We start from the raw sequence: 25000 nt of genomic DNA, 5'->3' as shown, positions 1-25000 counted from the left end.
TGTGTCATGAATGCACCGCTCGCGCCCTTGCGCTTTATCGCTCTCTTATCCATATCAACGCTACAGAACCAGCTCGAGCTTGAGCTCAACACCGTAATATTTTCTATCCAGATATTTTTTTTTGCACGTTTGGTCGGAGGTGAGTTGGATGCATGAATTAAATGTTCTTTTTTTTTAAAAAAAAAATGCTGGTTTGTACTCACCATCTCTGGAACTGCTGGGACGCCTGCGATGCCTCTTTTCGCTTTGGGGTCTGATTGTGGTACCCGGGTGGACGCGCGAGTCATGCGTGAGGTTTGCGCACACACGCTCACACACGCGCACACACGCACAGTCACTGCGGGGCAGAGCTAGGCAAAAAGCATGCTCTACCCTCCTGGTTGCCTTCTAGTCTTTCCTTATGCGTGGATTTGATATAAACTGTGTCCTAAATCACAATACGTAGATGAGTATACACACACACACACACACACACACGCACACACAAAAAAAATCCTCCCTGTAAAATAGTATCACCGCAGTATTCTGCAAAAGACTGGTGAAAAATACCCGGATGCTACACTAAAAAAAAAAAAAAAAAAAAAAAAAAACCTCTCCAAACACTGGACTTTGGATTTGATCCAACATTTAACTTGGTGGAATATTATAATGTACGAGGTCAATTAAATATGCCATGAATCAATGTACTAACAAATTTAAGTATGTTTATGTTTAGTGAATAAATTGTCTCAATTTAAGTAGAAGTAAGAAGTACATTAAAACTAAAATATTGTATATTATCCCCAACCAGATCTATGTTGCATGGCATGTCTTTACAAATTAAAACTGCTTCATAGAGAAATAAGCTTGTGTATAATTTGAGTTGCGATTAACAAATACGACGTGTATTACTTAGGAAACTACATACAAAATGATGGTGAGATGAAGATGCTAATTATTAATCGCAGAGGTTGTTAATTTATTAATTTAGAGGTTGTTGTTGCAAAGGACTTAAATGATGTACTAAGAAGCCTCTGGGGTTTTGCAGATGTTCCATTGACCTTCAGTAGTCTTCCTTATTGAATGGTTCCCAATAAATGTTGCCCTAAATTACACATTTGTACTTTGGGTAGACAACCAAAATAGCACTCCGGTGAGATTAGTGTGTCTGCAACCTAAGTGTATATCAATAGATGAAAAATGTAAAACGTGGTGTACTCTGTTGGAATGGAGTCCTTTCCAGGATGTTGCACTGCCTTGCAACCCGTGTTCCTGGGACGGTCTCTGGATATAACATGACAATGTCAAAGGAAAAGTGCTTACTAAAGACAAATGAATAAATGAAAACGCACCACTAACCTCAGGGGTATCTGTGTTAGCTTGTTTTCACAAACAACTGGTGGGACTGAGTGGTTATGACAGGTTATTAAGGTCATTTTGCCATAGGCTCCAGTAAATGAACGAGTATTTATGTTTGGCAGCTGCCCTTTCCCTTTGCAACCTACATTTTATATAACAGAGAGTCAAGGGCCTTGCTAAGGGGCCCAACAGTGGCAGTTTGGTAGACCTGGGATTCAAACTACCAGCCTTCAAATTTGTTGTCCAACACCTTAAACACTAGGATACTACTTCCCTGTGTCTGCCCTGTATGAGTTGTAGTTCTTCCTATCCTCAACACATCTGGCATGATGGTACTGTAGACTGATTAATGCATTGAACTTAAGCTCCATTGGACCATTTTTCCTGTCCCAGTCTTGTTAGGTCCTTCAGCAGGCCTCTTTCACCTCACACAAAGGTCCAGTCAGGGTCAACGTTTCACACTTATCACCATCACTTGCTTTGGGTTAAGGTAGATATACAAGAGGGTGGCCCATTGGTTTAGGATTTTTTTCTTCTTCAGTATAATATGCAGTATATGTTTGTAAACAACCGTCTCTTTTGCCCATCGTGTTACTTTATACTAATGTTTATTGCTGTCTCTTAGACAGAAACACAGGGCAAAGGGGCAACTTCTAAACCATACAATCTTGAACCCACATGGACATCTGCCCATTGTGCCATTGTGCTACAGAAGAGGGATGTGAACACTGGATACAAAGTGGAAACAGACATGGCTGGTTGAAGCACACTCATTCATTTGTAAAGGCAATTTAGTGCAGCTAATCCAGCTACCAGTAATGGAGATGGGAGGAAACCAAGGAGGAGAACATGCAAAACTCATGTGTGTAGTGTTGGATCTGCTTGGCCTGTTTCTGATTCTCTGCCCACAGATGTTCCAGGAGCAGCTAATGCTTACTTAATAGAAGCTATTTTATAAAATGTGTAAATCTGCTGCTTCATGGTTTATATGCCACAGTAATTATTCCAGCAGAACACATTGGATGGCTAAGTGGTTAAGGTGTTGGCCTTAAAAGCTAATGGACAAATGTCCTTGTGGGTTCAAAGCCCACTCCTTGTAAGGCTGAAATCTCTATCATAGTGACCTTTAGAGCTCATCGGTTGCTCTGGAGTTATGGTAGGCTTTCTTCTGCTTGTGTGTGTACAGAATAGTTAGAGAATCTATTAAGTATAGAAAAAGTTTTGTAGGCATTTGAGTAATGTGCACTTTTGTTACAGTAGCCCAGGGTTCAATTCCAGGGTAGTTAGCTAATCCAGCCACTGAAGGACAAACTCTCAGGGCCAGTCCCAATCCGGGATAAAATGGGAGGGTTTTGTCAAGAAGAGCATCAGACTATGTGATCTGCTGTAGTAACACCAAACAGGGAACAACAGAGGCTTTAAGAACAGAAACGATGTCCATAAAAGGTTTCACACTATATGTGTTATTGCAATACTGTAAATGCAGAATACTGTAAATGGTTCTAAATGCTCATTATAGTTTCTTGTATAGAGACCTTCATAATTGTATGAAAATGTATATGTGTGAAAGATGTTGGTCAAAGTTGGGGTCAGAGTGCAGGGTCAGCCATGATGTTAAGGGCCTTGCTCAAGGGCCCAACAGTGGCAGCTTGGATGAGTTTTTTACATATTGATAAAAGGAAGTTCATGATTCATAGAACTTTTATAACATAAAATCTAGGAATTGATTTCATTTGTATTATGTGCTTAGCTGCTTCAGCACCACGGACAGAGACCTCATTTGTTGCATCAAAACGGATCCATTAATCTTCACATGGATCATATCATAGGGAATGTACAACATTTGAGTCCATTTCCTACATATGTGTTGTTGTTCCTGTAATCATACAGCCATTTTGTTTAGGTGAATCTGCTATATTTGAAGCAGTGAAAGCACTAAAATATTTTTAGAACAAAGACACAATTCTTGAATCTTATTGGTCAGAAGGTGTTGATTCATTTTCTATAAGAGCTGCTGTGATATTCCAATGCTCAATGTAAAACCTCTCAAAATTCTCTATGACTTATAATAAATAGATTAACAAAAAATATACAGTATGTAGTAAAATGTAATAAGTGATATGAGGAAATTTTCTATAAGATGTCTTATAGTTACTAAACCAAGACGTATTTGGCTACTAAATAAAATAATTGTGAAACTTGTAAACAAATTACTGTATTATAAAAGGACTAAACCAATTGTTATTGAAAATTAAAAAGTCACCTTCAGTGTAGTGACAACAACGTTCTAAACTATTTTCCAACAACTGCATGCTCCCAAGTGTGTTACTGCAAATGTAGATGTTTTCTAATTCTATTCAATTACATTTAGTAAGTCAGATCTCTCTTTTTTTCAGGTTTCAAGTATATTTTTAAAAACTATGGAGAAAGACAATGACTCCTTTCATTTTATTATCAACTAATATAATCTCTTTTATTTTAAGGCATGATTGGAGGATTTAAGGAAAGTGTGTGTGTGTGTGTGTGTGTGTGTGTGTGTGTGTGTGTGTGTGTGTGTGTGTGTGTGAGAGAGAGAGAGAGAGAGAGAGAGAAAGAGAGAGAGAACAGAATGAAAATCTGTCCCTTTCCTGTATATAATACATAATGTATAAAACAAATAGCTCTAGTACAGCAGGTTGTACTGTGGGTCATTTAACATAGTTAAAGATGTGGTGTGTTTGTAGCTCAGCTGCTTTCCACCTTCCCTGTTTAGATGAACTTCACTTCAACTTCTAGCATGTGCACCAAGCTGAGAAGGCACAGTGAGCTCCTCCAAGGCTGCTGAGCTGAGCACACATGGGGGTGTCAAGTGCCCAAGAATACCTGCAGGGCATCCAGCACAACGGGAAGCAGAATCATGGATGATATTTCTCTAAAAAAAAAGGCTGGATCTATATTCCACATAGGCTGTACATCCTTAACAAAAGAATGCCAAGATCTAATTCATTACCAGGAAGGTGAAATAATCAAGATCACCAAAATGATAAGGATTATGATATGAGGCTTGCACTTAAAAAAGAAAAAGAGAAAAAGCTCAAATCAATAGCTGCTGAACTGTTTCCATGGCAAAAAAAGATTATTTCAAGCCTTTGGCACAGCTAGCAGGAGCTTTCTACAGCTCTCAAAGAGCTGGTTGAGGTTCTCGGCCGGAAGAGAGGTTCACGCCTCACTAATAACCGCCCCCAGATAACTAACCCCAGAATCGTCAGCAACAAAGGGCCTGTGCATATCCGAGCACATTAAAGGCAGAGCACATCTGAAGCACATCCCGAAAACACATCCGTCCTGTTCAAAATGGAGTGAGAGTGAGTTTGCTTTAACGTTTCCCACCATTGTTTCCCAGAGCGCTCGCTTTACAAATGATCAGACGTCTTCAATGGAGCGCTTCAATTAGGGCCCTGAGTGGGACGGATCGCCATGGAGATGAGCCTGTGATGCAGACAGCGAAGGATGCTTGAAGCGGCGGGCAGTACAACTCTGTATTGACAGAGCCCTTGGGGGTGGATGGCCTCTCCACATACCATCAACCCCCACTCTCATTAAAGAAGAGAAGAAGGGGGTGCATTTGATGGAGCATCGACTGATGTGCCCGCTCCACCCCCACATGTGAGAGAATGTCAATGTCATAAAACAAGATATATATGAGTCATATGAATCATCTGGCTTTCTATATAAGAGGACGTTCGAAACGCTCGAATGTGGGCCGTATGGTGCAAAGCTGCTGTTTACAGATTGTAGTGAGGAATAGGATCAACAAGCAGAATTAGAAGCCATTGAACAAGATACTAATTTACTAAGAAGAAGAAGGAGAAAGAAACTGTTCTACTATGTGTTTAGCTAACACATGCTTCCTCCAAGACATGTACAAGCCAGTTTTAAACCTGCTTCCCAATCAGCATCACAGGACAGATGTGTGACACACTGAAAGTAAAGTAAAGATCCTCTCCGCCCACTTAGGAATACGATTAGCTGTTATTGCTGTGACTGACAGGTGAGGGAGCGTACGGCATTCTCACAGACATACAGGAAAGAAAGAAAGAAAGAAAGAAAGAAAGAAAGAAAGAAAGAAAGAAAGAAAGAAAGAAAGAAAGAAAGAGGGGACAAAAATGAAATATTAAAATTTGCAGACAATAAATGATAAAAATACAGATTAGTGATAGATAAAAAAGTAAAAAATATAAATGTTTATTTAAAATAATATAAGGCTATTTAAATGCTGAATTTAAAAAAAAGAAAATTATTTATTTATTTATTTATTTATTTATTTATTTATTTTCATCAATGATAAATGAAGCCTGAAGAATTATTATGTCAAATCAAGACATGATTTTGAACATCATTTATTGAATAAACGATTAAGAGATTTTAAATTAAATTTAGTGTCGTTTTTTGAGTCAATTCTAAAGGACACATGGAAGCCAGTGGAAAGATGTTAACATCTTGTTGCTCCTCAAGAGTAAGAATTTAGACCTTAAGTGACTGCAGTGTGACTTTAAGTGACTTTAAGTGACCTAAAATCTCATATTATGATAAATAATACAACCTGATGTACCACTGTGTTGGCATTTAGCGAACACACCTACTGTATATTACCTATCGCTGACAGCTCAAAGAAAACATCATGTCACAAAGTGTTCAAACGCGACACTTCCACACTGCAATCCCTTACCATCTGCACTCGCTGTAATTTGTCTGTTTCATTTTGTTCCATTTGTTTTTGACAAGCGCATTCAGAAGCTGTCTGGCACTCAGGCGAGCTTTTCAGAGGAGGATGACTTTATAGAAAAGATCTGTTTTTTTTTTTTTCCTATTCTCTAATTACAGGCTGTCTGAGCAGAGCGAGGAGCCACAGGAGTGACACGTGTCACTCTGCGTTCTCTCTTTCGTTCCAAGAGAAGAAAACAAACTCCGGTGCTTCGACACTCCGGGCGAACGTCTGTGTTAAAGAAAGGAAAGATAAGACAGAGGCAGGCAGGTAGAAATGAGAGACTGGATTGCGTTAAGTGAGAGTTCGGAATCTGATACTTCAGCTCTTAGAGGTAAAGTTAGATTAAGATGGTAACCTGATCAAATTCAGCTCATAGATATAATATTAATAGCAGCTTCATACCGCAGTGTTACATAAATCTCTAATCTGATCGGTGAGCTCTTTTCTCCGACTCTGTATTGGGATGCAAGTCACAGGTTTATATTAATGCATCCGTTTGATTACTTTATCATTTCTATAGCAACAGGGTGGACCATATCTAAACTTGCATGTACTGCTATTTAACATGGAAAAATAGAATCATTGCGACGTTGAAGCTTTCTATAATTTAATCTATTAAGGAAGGGGTCTCCAGTGCTAGGATGTTTTTCTACATGGATCAGTTCTTCAGGATCCCAGAGTACAATGTGTGATTATAAAGAGCTGTCTGTAGATCTGACTTTAACACTTTGTACCAGGACATCATCTTCTATTAACTCTGCTTCCGGTTCTCCCGCATGTCTGTGATTAGTTTTCTATGATGGGATTTTTTTTTTCTTCCCGTATGACGTTGTTGTGAATGAAAAGCAGGACTAAGGTGATTTGAAACAATACTGTAAGTAGTACAAAGAATTGTCCTGCAATCTGCTGGGGTCGGGATCAGAGACTATGTTTGTTGATCCTGATATTACTTGTCATCCTTAATGAGTGAGCTCATCGTTAAGAGCGGTTAAACGTGCTGAAACCAACGGGTAGCAGAAGTAAAACTATGTCAGATCAGAGTTTTTGGTTGCTGGATGGATGACAAAGTCATCCAGCTGAGATGATAAAGCAAGGATACGCTCTCTCTCTCTCTCTCTCTCTCTCTCTCTCTCTCTCTCAGAGAGTACTCTGTGAAAGCACACACTGCACGTACTTACGTTCTGGCAAACAAGAGCAACGGGATGTCGACTTTTAGACCTTGGCAAGCTTCTTTTGTCAATCCGCCTGCGATGTAATACTCGAGTCTCGGCCTTGGACCTTCTTCTGAATTAAGTCGCAATTTTTAAGACTCATAGCATTTCATAACATGCCTCAAACTAAACTAGGTTTGCTGCCCAACTCACCACCCTGGACCTCAAGCAAGACCAGACTAGACTAGAGAACTTAGACTTCCTGAAAAATTCCCTGTATCCTCAACCCTGATTCAAGTTTACATTAAGAACGCTAATTATAATGTGAGCACCTTGGTGACGTCTGTAATCTCTTATAGACAGTGTATAGACATGGAGACTAGGATATCTACTATACAATGAGCTCTAGAAATAACTCCAGGTAATATAGACGGCTTCATAACTGGGAGTTGAGTCTGAAACCGGGAAGCACACTTTGGCACTGAACCTGAGCCGACGACGACATCATCACATGTAGCATCGTCGGCTGGGGAATGATGCGGGACACAGAAGAGACAAATCAGATGCCTTACTCTATACTGTATATATGATGAGTCTAAATGCTTGCGCTGTCCATGCACTTCTGTGATAATTCTTCTCCGATTCGGACCACAGCGAACATGGCCAGTGTGAAAGCCAGTTTTCAGAAGATCCAAAGATTCTGTTTAACTTGTTATTGAAGAAGACACTCCAGGAATTCATTCATTCATTTTCTACCGCTTATCCGAACTACCTCGGGTCACGGGGAGCCTGTGCGTCATCGGGCATCAAGGCAGGATACACCCTGGACGGAGTGCCAACCCATCGCAGGGCACACACACACTCTCATTCACTCACGCAATCACACACTACGGACAATTTTCCAGAGATGCCAAAGATGGACCGGGGGAGGAAACCGGAGTACCCGGAGGAAACCCCGAGGCACGGGGAGAACATGCAAACTCCACACACACAAGGTGGAGGCGGGAATCGAACCCCCAACCCTGGAGGTGTGAGGCGAACGAGCTTACCACTAAGCCACCGTGCCCCCCCCGAATATTATATACAATATGCAAATATTTGGAGCACTATGAAGACCCGTATAAAGGTCTTATGTTACACTGCTAGTTTTGAAGCTTAATTATTTAATCCATTGGAAAGTATTTGTGCCTCCTGACATGTTTCACTTTGTATTCATGTCCTCTCCATGCAGTTTAGTCCAAAACCAACCATCTAATGGATCATGTTCATGGATCAACCAAGATTCCTGGATCTGATTCATCTCTTTTCACCAGCGATTTGAGAGCAAAAGCCAGAGCAGGTTTGGCTCGTGGCCTCAGCAGCCGTGTTGCTCTGCCAGCGTTTCCTGCTGCACTCCAGCCGGAGGTTAATGAAGATCTGCTCCTGGTGTTCACCCACGTAGAGCCCTGAGTCTCCTGTCGAGCTGCTGTGTTTTTCAGGCCAAGATACATAAAGCAGAGCATAAGGGAGTAATTGGCTGAGTTTTTATCCCCACCGTGTACTGTTATCAGAATAAACAAGGCCTGAGCCACATCAAAGAGATGCAAGATTGCTCTGAGAAATTCCGACACGCTTCTTGGGATTTTGGCAGACGAGGATCTGAACTAATTGGGAAGGAATGAAGTGTGCTGTGGATTCAGCACGCTAATGCGAGTGGAGATCACGCAGGAACACACAAACACACACATTTGTGTTTCTGTTCACATGCAAACACGGAGGGATTTAAAGGATACAGATGAGTGAATGTACCGTTCAAACAGGCTGATGATGATGATGATGATGATGATGATGATGATGATGATGGATCAGCTTTAAAACTCTTTTTTTTGTCAGAGCTATAAAACATCTTTGGAAATTAAAGTCACTAAGAAGCACATTATCGGGAAAAACCTTAAATACTAAAAAATTATTTTTTAAATTTACAGCTGTAAGTCTGTTAAATTTTGTTTTTGTTTGATTTTCTTTGTTTGTTTTTAATTATTTGTTTTTTTCTTTATTTGCTTTATTTGCTTTATTTATTTATTTATTTATTTATTTATTTATTTAATGTCATTTATTCTTTGCCTCTATTCCTCAAAATTTTAATATTTAAATAAATAAATAAATAAACCAACCAACCAATCAATCAACCAACCAACCAACCAACAAACACATTTTCTTTGTTTGTTTAGAATTATTTGTTTTTTCTTTATTTGCTTGCATTATTTATTTATTTATTTTAATGTAATTTAATCTTTGTCTCTATTCCTCGAAATTATAATAAATAAGTAAATAAATAAATACATAAACAAACAAACAAACAAACAAACAAACAATCATACAAACCAATCAACCAACAAACACAAAAACAAACAAACAAACAAACAAACAAACATAAATAAATAAATAAAATTCAGTGTGAAAATTTAAACCATTACAAACTTTGCTGCTAACTGAATTATAAAGGGGAATAAACTTTACCCTTCCCGGTTGTCTGGTCATATCTTTATCTTTTGTACAGTAGCTTGTGTTACGTGTATCTTCCACCTGGGAAGGAGGATGAAGATTGTGAAGCTTTACGTATTTAATAAACATAAATCATAGCTCTTAGTTACCTTTTATAGTAAAGCATTCAAGGTGGATTATATACAGCTGTAAGGTGCAACAGACAGGGACAAAAGGAGTACAACAGATGGTAAGAAACGGTAGTTTGTCTTTATTAAAGATTTAGAAACCTTTTAGTTAGGTTTTAGAGCCTGACTTTAAACTTTTTACCATTCTTGGTAAAAGATAGCTACAGTTAGATTTACATTGTGTTATACGGTATAATTATATACTGCAAGTCTGGATACGTGTGTAAACTTTAGCTTCACTCTGATTCCAAGCTTTTATTCATTTCTACTTGAATAATAACTTCAATGTAATAAATGTTCCCATTTATTTCTCTGCAGTATTAAAAAAAAAAAATGAGCTGCTTTCTGTGAGCTCTTTCTCCTGAGCATTGCACCACTGAGTGTACAATGAGACGTATCCCCCACACACACACACACACACACACACACTCTAAATAAAACCCCTGACCTCATCCCCAGTGCCCTGCTACAATTTCTCTCGTCCTCTGTTGCGTTTCTCACGAGTACAAGCATCCCACTAAGCCTCCTATCATCTCATGACGCACGATGAGCCAATACTAAAGGCTTCAACAGGGCATGCAGTGGGGTTTGAGAGAAAGAGAAAAAAGCAGACTGTTTTTGGCACTTCCCTGTCCACCGTTCTGCACAGCCGTGCACTCTGCATGTCTTCCCGAGTCTCAGCGCCAAATCTCTCATAGCTACAATTTCCATGGCAACTTTGACCAAGTCATTACTGCAGCGTTTGTTCCATATCGTCAGTACAGGTCTGAGACGAATGGACCAGAGATGGATACAAATCCACTTGGACTTCAGGAAGATGTTAGGGTCACGGATTAGAGCTGAAGAGTAGAATAGGAAAGTTAAAAGTACTAAATAAATAAGATCTGTGTGTATGGAGGCAAATATTTTTGCAAATGCGTTTTGGATTCAAAAACAGGAACCGGTGTGCGGGGGTGTGTGTGTGTATGTGCGTGTGTGTGTGTTTGTGTGTTTGTGTGTTTTTTGAACCTCCATCAATCTGCAGAACAAAATAATAAAAAGGATTAGTCATATTTCAAAATCATGCCACTATCAGCACTCGGAGTGCCAATAATATCGCTCCATTTCTAAATATAGCCCAGCTGTACCATATCAAAAGAGCTCATACACATGTAGGATGTAGGACAGCGACATTTTTCTTTCTGTCTTTCTGTCTTTCTTTCTTTCTTTTTTTTTGGCCGTACTTAAATAGATACAGCGATCGTCTAGAAACGTGTGATTGGAATATTCTCTCGGGATCCTGATAGAAACACGGTTCTCTAATGACATCCAATAGATTAAAGATGCCACGCTTTACAAACTAATTTTAATAAGACGCTAATTGACTCGCTGACGGATCACGGTATGCAGTATGCAGATGAAGAGAAACAGACCGTGCTGTATGGTCAGGGACAGTCGAAAACCCTGTTTTGCAAATACACTGGCTTTCATTGACTTGTGGGACATTTTCATTCACTCTCTCTCACTCATTCATCTTCTACCGCTTATCCGAACTACCTCGGGTCACGGGGAGCCTGTGCCTATCTCAGGCGTCATCGGGCATCATGGCAGGATACACCCTGGACGGAGTGCCAACCCATCACAGGGCACACACACACACTCTCATTCACACACACACACACACTCTCATTCACTCACGCAATCACACACTATGGACAATTTTCCAGAGATGCCAATCAACCTACCATGCATGTCTTTAGACCGGGGGAGGAAACCGGAGTACCCAGAGGAAACCCCCGAGGCACGGGGAGAATATGCAAACTCCACACACAAGGCGGAGGCGGGAATCGAACCCCCAACCCAGGAGGTGTGAGGTGAACGTGCTAACCACTAAGCCTCCGTGCCCCCCCATTTTCATTCAGTATAAAGAAACTATTTTATCTCACGTCTGATTTAAACGAGTAAGGACTTTAGTTTGAGACGTGTGTTTTTCCCTCTGCTCATTAACATTACAAATGTTCATGAACTTTTGTTCATATAGTAGTACAAATAAAAGCACGCAATACACTTCTATTGAATTCGTTATCGAATTGTGCGTATAACAATGAAAAAAAGAAAATCATGCGATTAATAGTGATTTAAAATTCTAATTGTTGCATGTTTTTTTTTTTTTTTTTTTTTTTACATTTCTATGAATATATTGTCCCTAGTAGGCTCGAGGAAAACTAGAAACACTTATAAAAAAAAAAAAAAACTACAAATTCCTGAGTGTCTACTTTCAAATGAGCTTCTTAATAACCATCATTTAGGGTCTTGTATTATTTCCATTAAAAGTCTTGATCAAGGACCCAGCAATGGTGGCTTGATGGGGCTGGGATTCGAACTCACAACCTTCCAAGCAGTAAAGCAACACCTTAACCACTGAGCTACAACAACCCTGCGGAGTAGAACAGGACAAAGACATTTAATGCTGAAACATGTGCACAATTCCGAGGTCTCCCGCGTCAGTCGTGTTGGTTAGCCGATCGTGAGCTACGGTGATGTATGCAGAAGTGGGCGGACAGCACGGTTTCTCAGACTGTGATCTGATCCCGTGTTTCAGTAGCAGTAGTGAAATGCATTCAGTTGAGAGTGTGTGATGATGTTATTCTCAAGATTATTATTATTTTTTTTAAAGAGATCACGTTTATGCGGTTGTGTTAGTGAACGCACCACGGGAAAGTGCTCTTCTCAGGCTCTGGGTTCGAACAGGATGGAGTGGGAAAGGACTTCACACCAGACCTGTGTGGAGAGTTTTAATAGAGAACACACACACACACACACACAGACGCACATACACACACACGCACACGCACACACACACACACACACACGCACACACACACGCACACACACACCTGTCGTCTGTGCGAGCGCCCACACATCATACTGCACTTCATCTGTCAGCTCTCAGAGCCAATCGCAGTGTCAATCAGTCTGTCATTTCTTTACAGAACGAGTGGAATGAAATGAAACATTAGATCTCTGTTCATAAGAGACGTAATGAAGCCTCGAGTGACATGACGACTGTTTCCAGAACTTTCATTTCATTCTGATAAAAATAGAGAGAAAAGGTGAAAATATTAGAATTCAGGTTGACTTGGTATTTGACATTTGTGGAATTAGAGGAGCTTAGAACTGCTGTGATGAGTGAAATGACTCTCCTTTCTCTCTCTCTCTCTCTCTCTCTCTCTCTCTCTCTCTCTCTCTCTCGCCTCTTTTTTGATTTTTTCTCTTACTCTTTCTCTCCTCTCCCTTCGTTTTTCATTTCTTTCGCTCATTCTTTCACTCCTCTCTTCTTATCACCCTTTAATTTTCTTTCTCTCACTCCTTCTCTCCTCTCTGCCCTTTCATTCATTTTTCTTTCACTCTCCTTTCTCATATTTTCTCTCTTCTCTCTCGTTACTTCTTCCTCTCTCCATCTCCTTCAATCTCTCTCTCTCTCTCTCTCTCTCTCTCTCTCTCTCTCTCTCTCTCTCTCCCTTTTATTTCTCTCTCTCTCTCTCTCTCTCTCTCTCTCTCTCTCTCTCTCTCTCTCTCACTCTCTCTCCTTTATTTTCTCTCTCTTGTGCCTCTCATAATCTCTTTTACTTCTCTCTTTTTTGATTTTTTTCTCTTACTCTTTCTCTCCTCTCCCATCGTTTTTCATTTCTTTCTCTCATTCTTTCACTCCTCTCTTATCCCCCTTTACTTTTCTTTCTCTCACTCTTTCTCTCCTCTCTGCCCTTTCATTCATCTTTCTTTCTCTCTCCTTTCTCATATTTTCTCTCATCTCTCTCATTACTTCTTCCTCTCTCCATCTCCTTCAATCTCTCTCTCTCCCTTTTATTTCTCTCTCTCTCACTCTCTCTCCTTTATTTTCTCTCTCTCGTGCCTCTCATAATCTCTTTTACTTCTCTCCTTTTTGATTTTTTTTCTCTTACTCTTTCTCTCCTCTCCCTTCCATTTTCATTTTTTTCTCTCATTCTTTCACTCCTCTCTTCTTTCCCTCCTTTCATTCATTTTTCTCTCTCTCCTTTCTCAGATTTTGTCTATTCTCACTCGTTACTTCTTCCTCTCTCCATCTCCTTTAATCTCTCTCTCTCTCTCTCTCTCTTTCGCTCAGGTTAGCTCAAGCATGATGGATGTCATACACAGAGCGTTAAGAAGCAGCCTGGAGAGAGAAGAATGGAGAAATGGCGAATGAATAAAAGATCACAGCGTTCATGTTCTCGTCTTCAGCAGCACGCTAATGAGCTCATCAAACCCAGGAAGGAGAAAAGCAACACGTTTCACACAAGAAGCTCCGACATACAATAAGAGCTTCAAGTCTTAACAGCTAAAAAAGAAATGGAGAAGAAATGGAGAAGAAATGGAGAGGGACAAAAAGAATCTTGGTGAAATACCTGACAGGTTATTATAAACATGCCGGATGTCAGGGGCTCGGAGCGCATTAGCAGCTCGCCGATCTTCCGAGGCTTTAAGGGCAGTAATTAGCACGGCTAATCTCTGCTGTAATTTTTCAATTAGATATTTGAAGTCGTTTTGGAGCAGGCGGAGCCGTGCACCTGTTCCTGTAATTCACAGAGAGACGACCGGGCAAGACACGCTGTCATTCGATTAGACCAGGACTCGGAGACGAGCTCAGGGGATCGGCGAACACCCTGGAATTTACGCTACGTAATACTCCACGTTTGCGCTTATTTTTTTAATTGAAACCTCACACATTAAAACATTTATCTTTAAGATCATACCGAACGTCAAACCGACAACGTCTTAGAAAGTAAACAGCTCTTCATGTGCTATAAAATTCAATTCCATGAATATGTTAATTAGAACCCCTCCAGCTCCTCATTGAACCCTACAGTACATCCTCCACCCTCTGATAACTCGACACATTTGCGACTCATTTGTGACATATTAACGCTATGGTTAGTATATAACGTAAATGACGATATGAATGACGAACATCCAAAAGAATAGGTCATTCATATCGTCATTTACCTTATAAACTAACCATATCGGTTCGTATTACTATGGAACCTTCCTGACGCTGGAGACTCCTTCCATAAACGTCTCCTTACAGCAAAATTTGCCGTAGAAATCATGTTTCTCTTTGTTAAAAATGTAGATATTTTCTGCTTTTCCATATGTGGCATGTCCCTGTACATCATCTGTTACCATGGCGACACTGAAATATTAGACCTGCCTTTTGATTTACAGTCAGAACAAGTTTGGTGCGTTTGTTTTGGAACCTGGGTTTCTCGCTTGAATCAGTTTAGTTAAACGTATACAAGTATCATCACTCCGTTGCATCATGGATTATTTTTCTATAACATCCCAGCCTTGAGTGTTTTATTCCTTAATTCGCTAACACACACCAGCGGCAGTCCTTTACCTCAGTGCTAGCTAAGACGCTAAGATCGATTAGCTAGATTTAGCAAGGATTCCTCTTTATTACGATTTTTTTGTTTTTCAGAGCATCACTGCTTTCATCCATCTATAGAACTGATCCTTTATTTTATTTTCCCTTCCTTTTTATTCTTTGGTTAATGTCCTGTTTCTCCCACCTGGTATCAAAAGTATTGACACCCCACACGATATCGTGAATTGTTGCATCTTAGCCGTCATCTAGAAACATTTCAACTTTGATTGAATTTTTTTTTTCCTGTTTGCAGTCCTTTAAAAAATAAAAAAAACCCTCTCTGATGTTGTGTTTCTCCAAGAGATGAACGTCCTTACATCGACCCCTCCCGATGCTCTGGAGCCTTTAGAATGAGATGCTGAGCTGCCGTGGGTCGTCATGGAAACAACAGACATAATACAGTTATCATTCGGAAAGAGTTGTGCATTAGAAGAAAAAAAAAACGATTTAATGAATGAACGACGTGATTTTAAGATGGTGTAAACCTGGAAAATCTCACTGAAACGATCTTGTGTGTATTTTTTTTAACACAAAACATCTAGATGGAAATTGCTAAAGAGGAGAAGAGCAGAGAGGTCAAGGTTCGGTTTGTCTTTGATGAATGAGATGGTAAAAGCAGGACAGAATTATTACGCTTGGACTTATTCCCTGGTGCTGAGAGAGAGAGAGAGAGAGAGAGAGAGAGAGAGAGAGAGAGAGAGAGAGAGAAAGAGAGAGAGAGAGAGAAACATTCATCATGTGAGACTCCATGTCATCTCCACACTGAGCGCAGCTCTGATTCACTCCTGAAGTCCACAAAGACATGATGGGTGACAGGAAGTATGAGGTGACGGCAATATGCAGATATATGAACCGAGGCTGTGCCGGAACATTCCATGTTTTTTTGTTTTTTTTTTTACACATATTCATAGATCACATCAATTTCTACATATCATCCAGCAGCTAAAAATCAAGGTGGATAAATATTCATTCATTCATTCATTCATTCATTTTCTACCGCTTATCCGAACTACCTCGGTTCACGGGGAGCCTGTGCCTATCTCAGGCGTCATCGGGCATCAAGGCAGGATACACCCTGGACGGAGTGCCAACCCATCGCAGGGCACACACACACTCTCATTCACTCACACACTCACACACTACGGACAATTTTCCAGAGATGCCAATCAACCTACCATGCATGTCTTTGGACCGGGGGAGGAAACCGGAGTACCCGGAGGAAACCCCGAGGCACAGGGAGAACATGCAAACTCCACACACACAAGGAGGAGGCGGGAATCGAACTCCCAACCCTGGAGGTGTGAGGCGAGGTGAGCCACCGTGTGAGGTGAGCCATCGCGCCCCCCAGATAAATATTGATATTGAAATTTTTCTTTTCGTAATACAGATATATGAAGATATGAAAGAGATGAAGTGCTGAGATGAAGTGCTGAGATGAAGTGCTGAGATGAAGTGCTGAGATGAGCTCCTGTGTTGTCTGACAGATTAGAAGTTTGTGCCGAAATGTATCAGGAAAAAAAGCTGCAGTGAAATCGTGTTTGACATGAGCACACAGCGGGTACGAAGGCACAGTGGTCAATCTAATACCTCAGCTGGGAGTTTTGTTTCTCACTCACACACACACACACACACACACACACACACACACACACACACACACACACACACACACAGAAATAAATGAAAACTCACACACAAAGACAGATGTACCTTGACATGTTTCCTAACATTTTCTTCTGAAGCTGATGATTTCCACATCGTGTTCCACTGGTATCTTGAAGAACTCACTTACTTTCTAACAATATTTATTAACCTCATCACCTGCGTGTCTGGTCTCATTTCATTTTTATTTCCTGTACTCTTCCGTTTTAATAAAGCAGAGCTGACGTGAAGAAGAGAAAAAGGGGTGGAGCTAATTAGGCTAATTAATACAGGTCGGAAAATGTCTAAAATCAGGAAAATAAAGAAATACTCTGGATGACCTTGTTTTGAATCACAAAGATTTTTGGCTAATTATTAAAAATGTTTAAACTGCAGCATAAACAGAATTCTAGCAGCAAACAATATAATAAAATTAAACATTATTAAATAATATTAAAAAAATAAATATAAAAAAAACTATTATTATTACTCATGTAAATTATTAAGCACAAATTTCAAATACAGATAATATTTTTAACAATTTACTAAGTTGTACACCAGTTCTATAACAGGGGCGTGGCCTGTTTAAGCTCTATTGGACCTGTTGGACCTACTGAAGGAGGCGGGGCCTTTGTGCCTGTTAGACCTATGAAGGAGGCGGGGCCTTTGAGCCTGTTAGACCTACTGAAGGAGGCGAGGCCTTTGTGCCAGTTAGACCTATGAAGGAGGCGGGGCCTTTGAGCCTGTTAGACCTACTGAAGGAGGCGAGGCCTTTGTGCCAGTTTGACCTATGAAGGAGGCGGGGCCTTTGTGCCTGTTAGACCTACTGAAGGAGGCGGGGCCTTTGTGCCAGTTAGACCTATGAAGGAGGCGGGGCCTTTGAGCCTGTTAGACCTACTGAAGGAGGCGAGGCCTTTGTGCCAGTTAGACCTACTGAAGGAGGCGGGGCCTTTGCGCCTGTTAGACCTACTGAAGGAGGTGATGGCCTTTGTGCCTGTTAGACCTACTGAAGGAGGCGAGGCCTTTGTGCCAGTTAGACCTACTGAAGGAGGCGGGGCCTTTGTGCCTGTTAGACCTACTGAAGGAGGCGAGGCCTTTGTGCCAGTTAGACCTACTGAAGGAGGCGAGGCCTTTGTGCCAGTTAGACCTACTGAAGGAGGCGAGGCCTTTGTGCCAGTTAGACCTACTGAAGGAGGCGAGGCCTTTGTGCCAGTTAGACCTACTGAAGGAGGCGAGGCCTTTGTGCCAGTTAGACCTACTGAAGGAGGCGAGGCCTTTGTGCCAGTTAGACCTATGAAGGAGGCGGGGCCTTTGCGCCTGTTAGACCTACTGAAGGAGGTGATGGCCTTTGTGCCTGTTAGACCTATGAAGAAGGCGGGGCCTTTGTGCCTGTTAGACCTACTGAAGGAGGCGGGGCCTTTGTGCCTGTTAGACCTACTGAAGGAGGCGGGGCCTTTGAGCCTGTTAGACCTACTGAAGGAGGTGATGGCCTTTGTGCCTGTTAGACCTATGAAGGAGGCGAGGCATTTGTGCCTGTTAGACCTACTGAAGGAGGCGGGGCCTTTGTGCCTGTTAGACCTATGAAGGAGGCGAGGCCTTTGTGCCTGTTAGACCTACTGAAGGAGGTGATGGCCTTTGTGCCTGTTAGACCTATGAAGGAGGCGAGGCCTTTGTGCCTGTTAGACCTACTGAAGGAGGCGGGGCCTTTGTGCCTGTTAGACCTACTGAAGGAGGTGATGGCCTTTGTGCCTGTTAGACCTATGAAGGAGGCGAGGCCTTTGTGCCTGTTAGACCTACTGAAAGAGGCGGGGCCTTTGTGCCTGTTAGACCTACTGAAGGAGGCGGGGCCTTTGTGCCTGTTAGACCTACTGAAGGAGGCGGGGCCTTTGTGCCTGTTAGACCTACTGAAGGAGGCGAGGCCTTTGTGCCAGTTAGACCTACTGAAGGAGGCGGGGCCTTTGTGCCTGTTAGACCTACTGAAGGAGGTGATGGCCTTTGTGCCTGTTAGACCTATGAAGGAGGCGGGGCCTTTGTGCCTGTTAGACCTACTGAAGGAGGCGGGGCCTTTGTGCCTGTTAGACCTACTGAAGGAGGCGGGGCCTTTGTGCCTGTTAGACCTACTGAAGGAGGCAGGGCCTTTGTGCCTGTTAGACCTACTGAAGGAGGCGGGGCCTTTGTGCCTGTTAGACCTATGAAGGAGGCGGGGCCTTTGTGCCTGTTAGACCTACTGAAGGAGGTGATGGCCTTTGTGCCTGTTAGACCTATGAAGGAGGCGGGGCCTTTGTGCCTGTTAGACCTACTGAAGGAGGCGGGGCCTAAAAGGTGGCGTGACCTTTCGGTCAGTCACACTAAATAGACGTGACCTTTCTGTCAGTCACACTAAAAAGGGCGTAACCTTTCTGTCAGTCATACTAAAAGGGGCGTGACCTTTCGGTCAGTCACACTAAAAGGGGCGTGACCTTTCGGTCAGTCACACTAAATAGACGTGACCTTTCTGTCAGTCACACTAAAAAGGGCGTAACCTTTCTGTCAGTCATACTAAAAGGGGCGTGACCTTTCGGGCAGTCACACTAAAAGGGGCGTGACCTTTCAGTCAGTCACACTAAAAGGGGTGTGGGCTTTTACAGTTTTTGCACTGTATTGTTGTCTTAAATGTAGTTAAAAGGCACTGAATAATTAATTTGATTTTCTCTAAATAAAGATGTGCATGATATTGTCTCAGAAGGACAGATACAGACCCACTCCCTCTTTTACAGGGAGTGAGAAGGAAAAAGGAAAATCATCTCCCATTTTTTCCAACCTCACAATTTGGTGCGCTAGAGTCATGAATAAGAATCATGTTCATTCCTGTTTATGGTGACACTAAAATCAGCATTTTTAATGGAGATCAAGTGAGACAGCTGAGACCGCCACCTAGTGCTGCTGCAGTTCATGGCATGCTGCAGTAGCATGACAACAGAAAAAGACAAAAAAAATGCACAGGATCCATCTGGACCTCAGGATCATTAATTCCACCGCAGGCTTGTAAAAACACTGTGGTTCTAGGCATCATGTCTGAATGGCCGTCTCTCTGTCTGTCACACAAGCTGCGGCAGGAAAACCCGCAGAGCTCAGGGCTTTTTATAAACTCATCTGGTGGAGACGTCTGGCACAGAGGGGGGCATGGCGGGCACAAAGAACTCTTAAAGGCCAGATTGATGATGCTGCTCGACTGGGCCGCGTTCAGAATGGATAGCAGCGTTCACAGATCTCTCACCTGGCTAATGACGCCTGTGGAATCCAATCTAAAAGGCAGAGCGTGTGCTGAAGTGAACGATCAGGAGATGTTGATAAATGACCAGAGAGATTGGAGGAGGCGGAACTGAACCAACATGATTTTGTTGTTTCTGCAGAAGTCTTTTGTTGTTCCACTTGTGATGCCGCTGGTCCTCCGGGGCGGGATTTATCCTCAATCCAGGATATGACGTAAGAACACACTGCTGGTCTGAAGAAATAATCAAAACCAGACAGAATCTGAAGAGTTTTATTCCTCTTTTACCACAACTAACAGTCACTTCTTCAGCAGCTTCTCTTTTAAGTTGGTAAAAAGTTAAAAAGCAAACAAACAAACGAAGAAAAACAACCCACGGCTTGAGATGCTAGAAAAAAACAAACAAATACTCGTCTCATCAGGAAGACTTTCCTTTGGTGGGAAACCTACAGTTTACAGAGCTTCACTTCTAAATGACAATGGAGACTCCAGTGAAAAGTGCTAAAATAAATCTAGATCTAGAAGACACATAAACGTAAATAAAATATTATATAAGCTTTTTTTATTCTTTTAATCGTGTTGCATTATTTCTTCTTTTAGAAGAAATATTGATTTCCAAAAGTACAAATAAAAAGTGTTCCTGTAGTGCTTTGTGATCGCGAGTGATTCGTGAAAGAAAGATAAAAAAAAAATTAAAAAAAAAAGAATGTTATTTACAGCGCATGTGAAGCACTGGCTTATTTACTGCCTTCAGAGTTTATTGATATGCAGCCCACATGGTTGTTCAACCCCCATCTCTCTCACCATCCATCTAACCTCTCTCTCTCTCTCTGTACGAGTGTGAGAGATTGTGTAAACCACAGAAGGCAGGAGGCAAAGCCATGCAGACGACATGACCTGCTTTAAAACGAGCTCATTAACCTTGCATAGCGAGCTGGAGAACCTACAGTCTATCTACAGTCCTGCTGCGGCCGTAACCCTCAGCAACCGACCGCCACACCGAGAGAACAAACGTGTGGCGTGTGGAGCTCGTACAGGTTCTCGCAGCTCGGGTTATGAATCAAGATGAAGAAAAACGGCACATTAGAACTTAATTTGAACTTCTATCCAGCTGATACATCTTATCTGCAGTATTAAAATGAAAAAATAAATTAATAATAATAAAGGGGCACGGTGGCTTAGTGGTTAGCACGTTCGCCTCACACCTCCAGGGTTGGGGTTCGATTCCCGTGGGTGGAGTTTGCATGTTCTCCCCGTGCCTCGGGGGTTTCCTCCGGGTACTCCGGTTTCCTCCCCCGGTCCAAAGACATGCATGGTAGGTTGATTGGCATCTCTGGAAAATTGTCCGTAGTGTGTGTTTGCGTGAGTGAATGAGAGTGTGTGTGTGCCGTGATGGGTTGGCACTCCGTCCAGGGTGTATCCTGCCTTGATGCCCGATGACGCCTGAGACAGGCACAGGCTCCCCGTGACCCGAGGTAGTTCGGATAAGCGGTAGAAGATGAATGAATGAATAATAATAAAAAAAGACAATCGTTTGAGCGTTTGGACACTGATGTCAGTTTATTATATTGATCAGTTTAATTTCAATAAATGAGTCCTATAATCAATCAGACCTGTACGTCTAATCCCAGTGTCCGGCTGGATATCATGTGCTTATAGGAATTAAAACAGTTAAAAACAGTCCAAAGTCCAAGTGCTTTTCCGGGGGAAATAAAAAAGTGACAGAGGGAAAAGGTTCAAATCAAACTGAATCCATTTTCCAGTTTTCCACAAATGTAGTTAATATTCACCTCAAATCGCTTCGATCACATCATCTCACCTCGTACACTCTTACTGCTGACATTCAGGACTTTCCTGTATATCATGCTAGAATGTTATCTGAGCAGCCATCTTGGACCTTTCTCCTAGGTCCCGCCTCCTGAAGTCTGTAAGTTAACGATAATATCCTGTAGGCTGCGTCTCAATCAGATCCCTAATTCAGATCTCTCTATTCCTCTCAATAGCAAAATCCTTCCAGTGGACTGAAAAACACTTGCACCATAAAACCCAGGGAGCAGCCATGTGCACTTAGTTCCCTTACTGATAATGAGGTCATATTTTCTCAAGCCTCTCATGTCAAAGATAGCGATTGTGTCTGTTGGTGATGGGTTACCAAAACTTTACACACAAATGTAATAAAATAATTGAATAAAACATTGATTATTTCAAAAGTAAGAAAACAATCAATTATAACTGCTCAGCAATGAATTACTCAGCTGTTTAATTAGCACAAAGGAAAAGGTGGAAGTTTTACTGCACATCATGTTGTTTTCAGCTCTGTGGGCTTTGCCTTTTATGGGGTTTTGTGGGCGGGGCTTAAAGGTAGGGTCTCTGATATTTGAGAAATGCTTCTGAAAACTGCGATGGGCCACCAAACAAAACAAAAATCAAAACAAACGTGTAGCCAATGAGCAGAAAGGGGCGGGTCTTGTCAATATGGGCGGAGAGAGTGTTCAGTGCGAATGTGTGCATGTGCGCATATTCACAGATTGGAGTCAATAACTCCTGAGCTAAACGCTGTTACTACACAAAACACGGTTGTAGCTGCGTCTCTACATTACTACGATAGAAAAGAGGTGTTATTTGTGTAGTAACAGTGTTTAGCTCAGGAGTTATTGACTCAGGAAACTCCAATCTGTGAATATGTGACCAACTTCCTGCTCCTTCAGTTCTCTCCAGCGCTGGAAAGCTGATCCTATATTAACACGTCCTACTTCTTACCTTATCGTAAGTCTTTCTTCACTTTCTTTCTTTGTTTTTATCCTCCGTGTCAACGTTAAAAACCGCTTTCTGCTGATGTCACACATGCGCACTGAACACTCTCTCCGCCCACATAGACAAGACACGCCCCTTTCTGCTCATTGGCTACACGTTTGTTTTGATTTTTGTTTAGCTTGTCGTCCCGACTCAGTTTTCTGAAGCGTTTCTCAAATATCGGAGACCCCACCTTTAATGTAAACAATGACGTTAATTAAAAATGCATTTAATCGGTTTTTAATAAAATAAGCTTCACTAAAAGCTTGTGAAAATGAGGCTCGGTGCAAATTTGAGTACGCACATGAAAATGTGGATCGAAAAAAATCAAACAGAAAATAGAAATATAGTTCCTAACTTTTATATGTGAGAGAAATCCTTTAAGCTTATAAACTAAAGTGCAAAACTACACGTGCGCACGTCGTATACCTAAGATCTCCTGGATGAAAAATTGGGAAAGGTTTGATTTCTCAACCCGCCCGTTTAATGCTCATCGGTAAGATTTAACAAACAAAAAAAAGCGCCTATTTCCACTGTGCGCTGGGTTCAACTTGGTTCAGCTCGTTGGCTTAAAGATCAGGAATCTCATTTAAATAAACAGAGCAGCATTGATATTACCTTATAAAGATTTTCTCGTCACGTCAGCGGAACAGAAACGCACAGTGAACTGTAAAAACGCCACGCTTGCGCCCGGGACAATTACACAGCTCATCTTGGCGCATTTGTGTAATCGCTCTGAGATGCTCAGGAAAACCTTTAAACGTGCGGAACCGCTGTTCTCAGATAACGAGACGGCGCGTTCGTTATCTACAATTTCATTCGAAGCTTGTGCTCTCGTGAACACGTCTGTGCATAGAAGGCCTTCGTCTCTGTGTGGCGTCAGTTAAGAGCAAGAAACGTTTCGTTTTTTTTTTGTTTTTTTTTTTTTTTAACGGGATGAATTAAAAACCTCCGTCAAGCTCTTTTTGTTTCTTTTTCAAAATTCTCCCGCTATACATTTATTATACGGTCTGTGTGTTGGTCGTAAAGTACAGAAAAAATAGATTTCGTTTTATAATCGCAGACGTTCCTGTAGAGATTTAAAGCTCAGCATGATTTATAGTGCATCCAGCTTATTATCTCCAGCTCTGTCTCACACCTACCATGAACACCTTCTGCTTTAATAGATCTCTTGTCTATACAAATGCTTTCTGTACTAACAATATATACGTGCAAGTTAAATTAGCATAATACCCTGTAAAGCTGATTAGCTCGAATCGATCGTTAGTGTGCTGTGTCCTTGTAAGAGTTTGGCCTTAATTATTTTTTTTTTAAAACGGAGAAATTAAAACTGTCCGGAAAACACAAAAGGCTCGAATAACTTTTCATGGATTCTCTTCACCCAGATGGACAGAAGTGTGTATGACGTGTGCTTCCCTGTTTCACGGCTCACTCTGTGCCGTCGGAGACGCCCGTTTGCTCCGTGCTCAGTTTGTACAGCACTTTTTTGGAGATGAACCTGCAGGACGAGACGGACGAGAGTCAGGACCAGGGTGCTTTTAAAGAGTGGTATAAAATGCAGTGAATGTTGAATGCAGACCTGGAGAAGGAGTTGTCAAAGATAAGTGCATATTCGCCGGGGTTACGAGCTTTCACCTGGCCCTCGATTTCCTTCTTGTGTGAATTACACCTGGTTAAAGCGATCAGAACCTGTAAGAGAGAGAAAGAGGAAGAGAGGTCCAGTGTACACGCCGCGAAATATGTGTGTGTGTGTGTGTGTGTGTGTGTGTGTTCTACCTTGGCTTGCTCCACTGGGGTGTCTGTTCCCTCTCTGTACACCACACTAAAGGAGATGCTCTTTGGCATAGAGGTAAACACCCATCTGATGGTGGATCCAGCGGTAACCATGGTGATGGGGATGAGACTGTAGCAGCTGGACTTTATGAAGAGTTCTCTGAACTCCTGACCGAAGTTGGAGATCTCCTCTACACCAAACGGCACGGACTGCCTGAAGGACAGGACACGCAA

The 25000-nt window shown here is 41.7% G+C and overlaps 3 protein-coding genes across 6 annotated transcripts in view; 1 reads left to right on the top strand and 2 right to left on the bottom strand.

The window, feature by feature from the left end:
• Positions 1 to 502, bottom strand: part of adcyap1r1a (adenylate cyclase activating polypeptide 1a (pituitary) receptor type I) — a 31142-nt gene extending 30640 nt beyond the window's left edge. For all 4 annotated transcript variants that reach the window (XM_060891328.1, XM_060891407.1, XM_060891478.1 and 1 more), the window contains exon 1: positions 204 to 502. The gene's annotated coding sequence lies outside the window, so the exon portion shown is untranslated. The remainder of the gene's footprint in view (positions 1 to 203) is intronic.
• LOC132844833 (protein THEM6-like) overlaps positions 1 to 25000 on the top strand; it is a 261817-nt gene that overhangs the window by 97791 nt on the left and 139026 nt on the right. The window lies entirely within an intron of this gene.
• fyco1b (FYVE and coiled-coil domain autophagy adaptor 1b) overlaps positions 21734 to 25000 on the bottom strand; it is an 18540-nt gene continuing 15273 nt past the window's right edge. Inside the window, exons 16-18 of the mRNA XM_060868547.1 lie at positions 24770 to 24980; positions 24573 to 24682; positions 21734 to 24491 (exon numbers count right to left, since the gene is read on the bottom strand). Coding sequence (XP_060724530.1) covers positions 24422 to 24491; positions 24573 to 24682; positions 24770 to 24980 — 391 coding nt within the window. The 3' untranslated portion in view covers positions 21734 to 24421. The remainder of the gene's footprint in view (positions 24492 to 24572; positions 24683 to 24769; positions 24981 to 25000) is intronic.

Source organism: Tachysurus vachellii, chromosome 1 (assembly GCF_030014155.1).
Source record: "Tachysurus vachellii isolate PV-2020 chromosome 1, HZAU_Pvac_v1, whole genome shotgun sequence".
Classification (NCBI taxonomy): Eukaryota; Metazoa; Chordata; class Actinopteri; order Siluriformes; family Bagridae; genus Tachysurus; species Tachysurus vachellii.
This window is presented reverse-complemented; position numbering and strand designations above follow the sequence as displayed.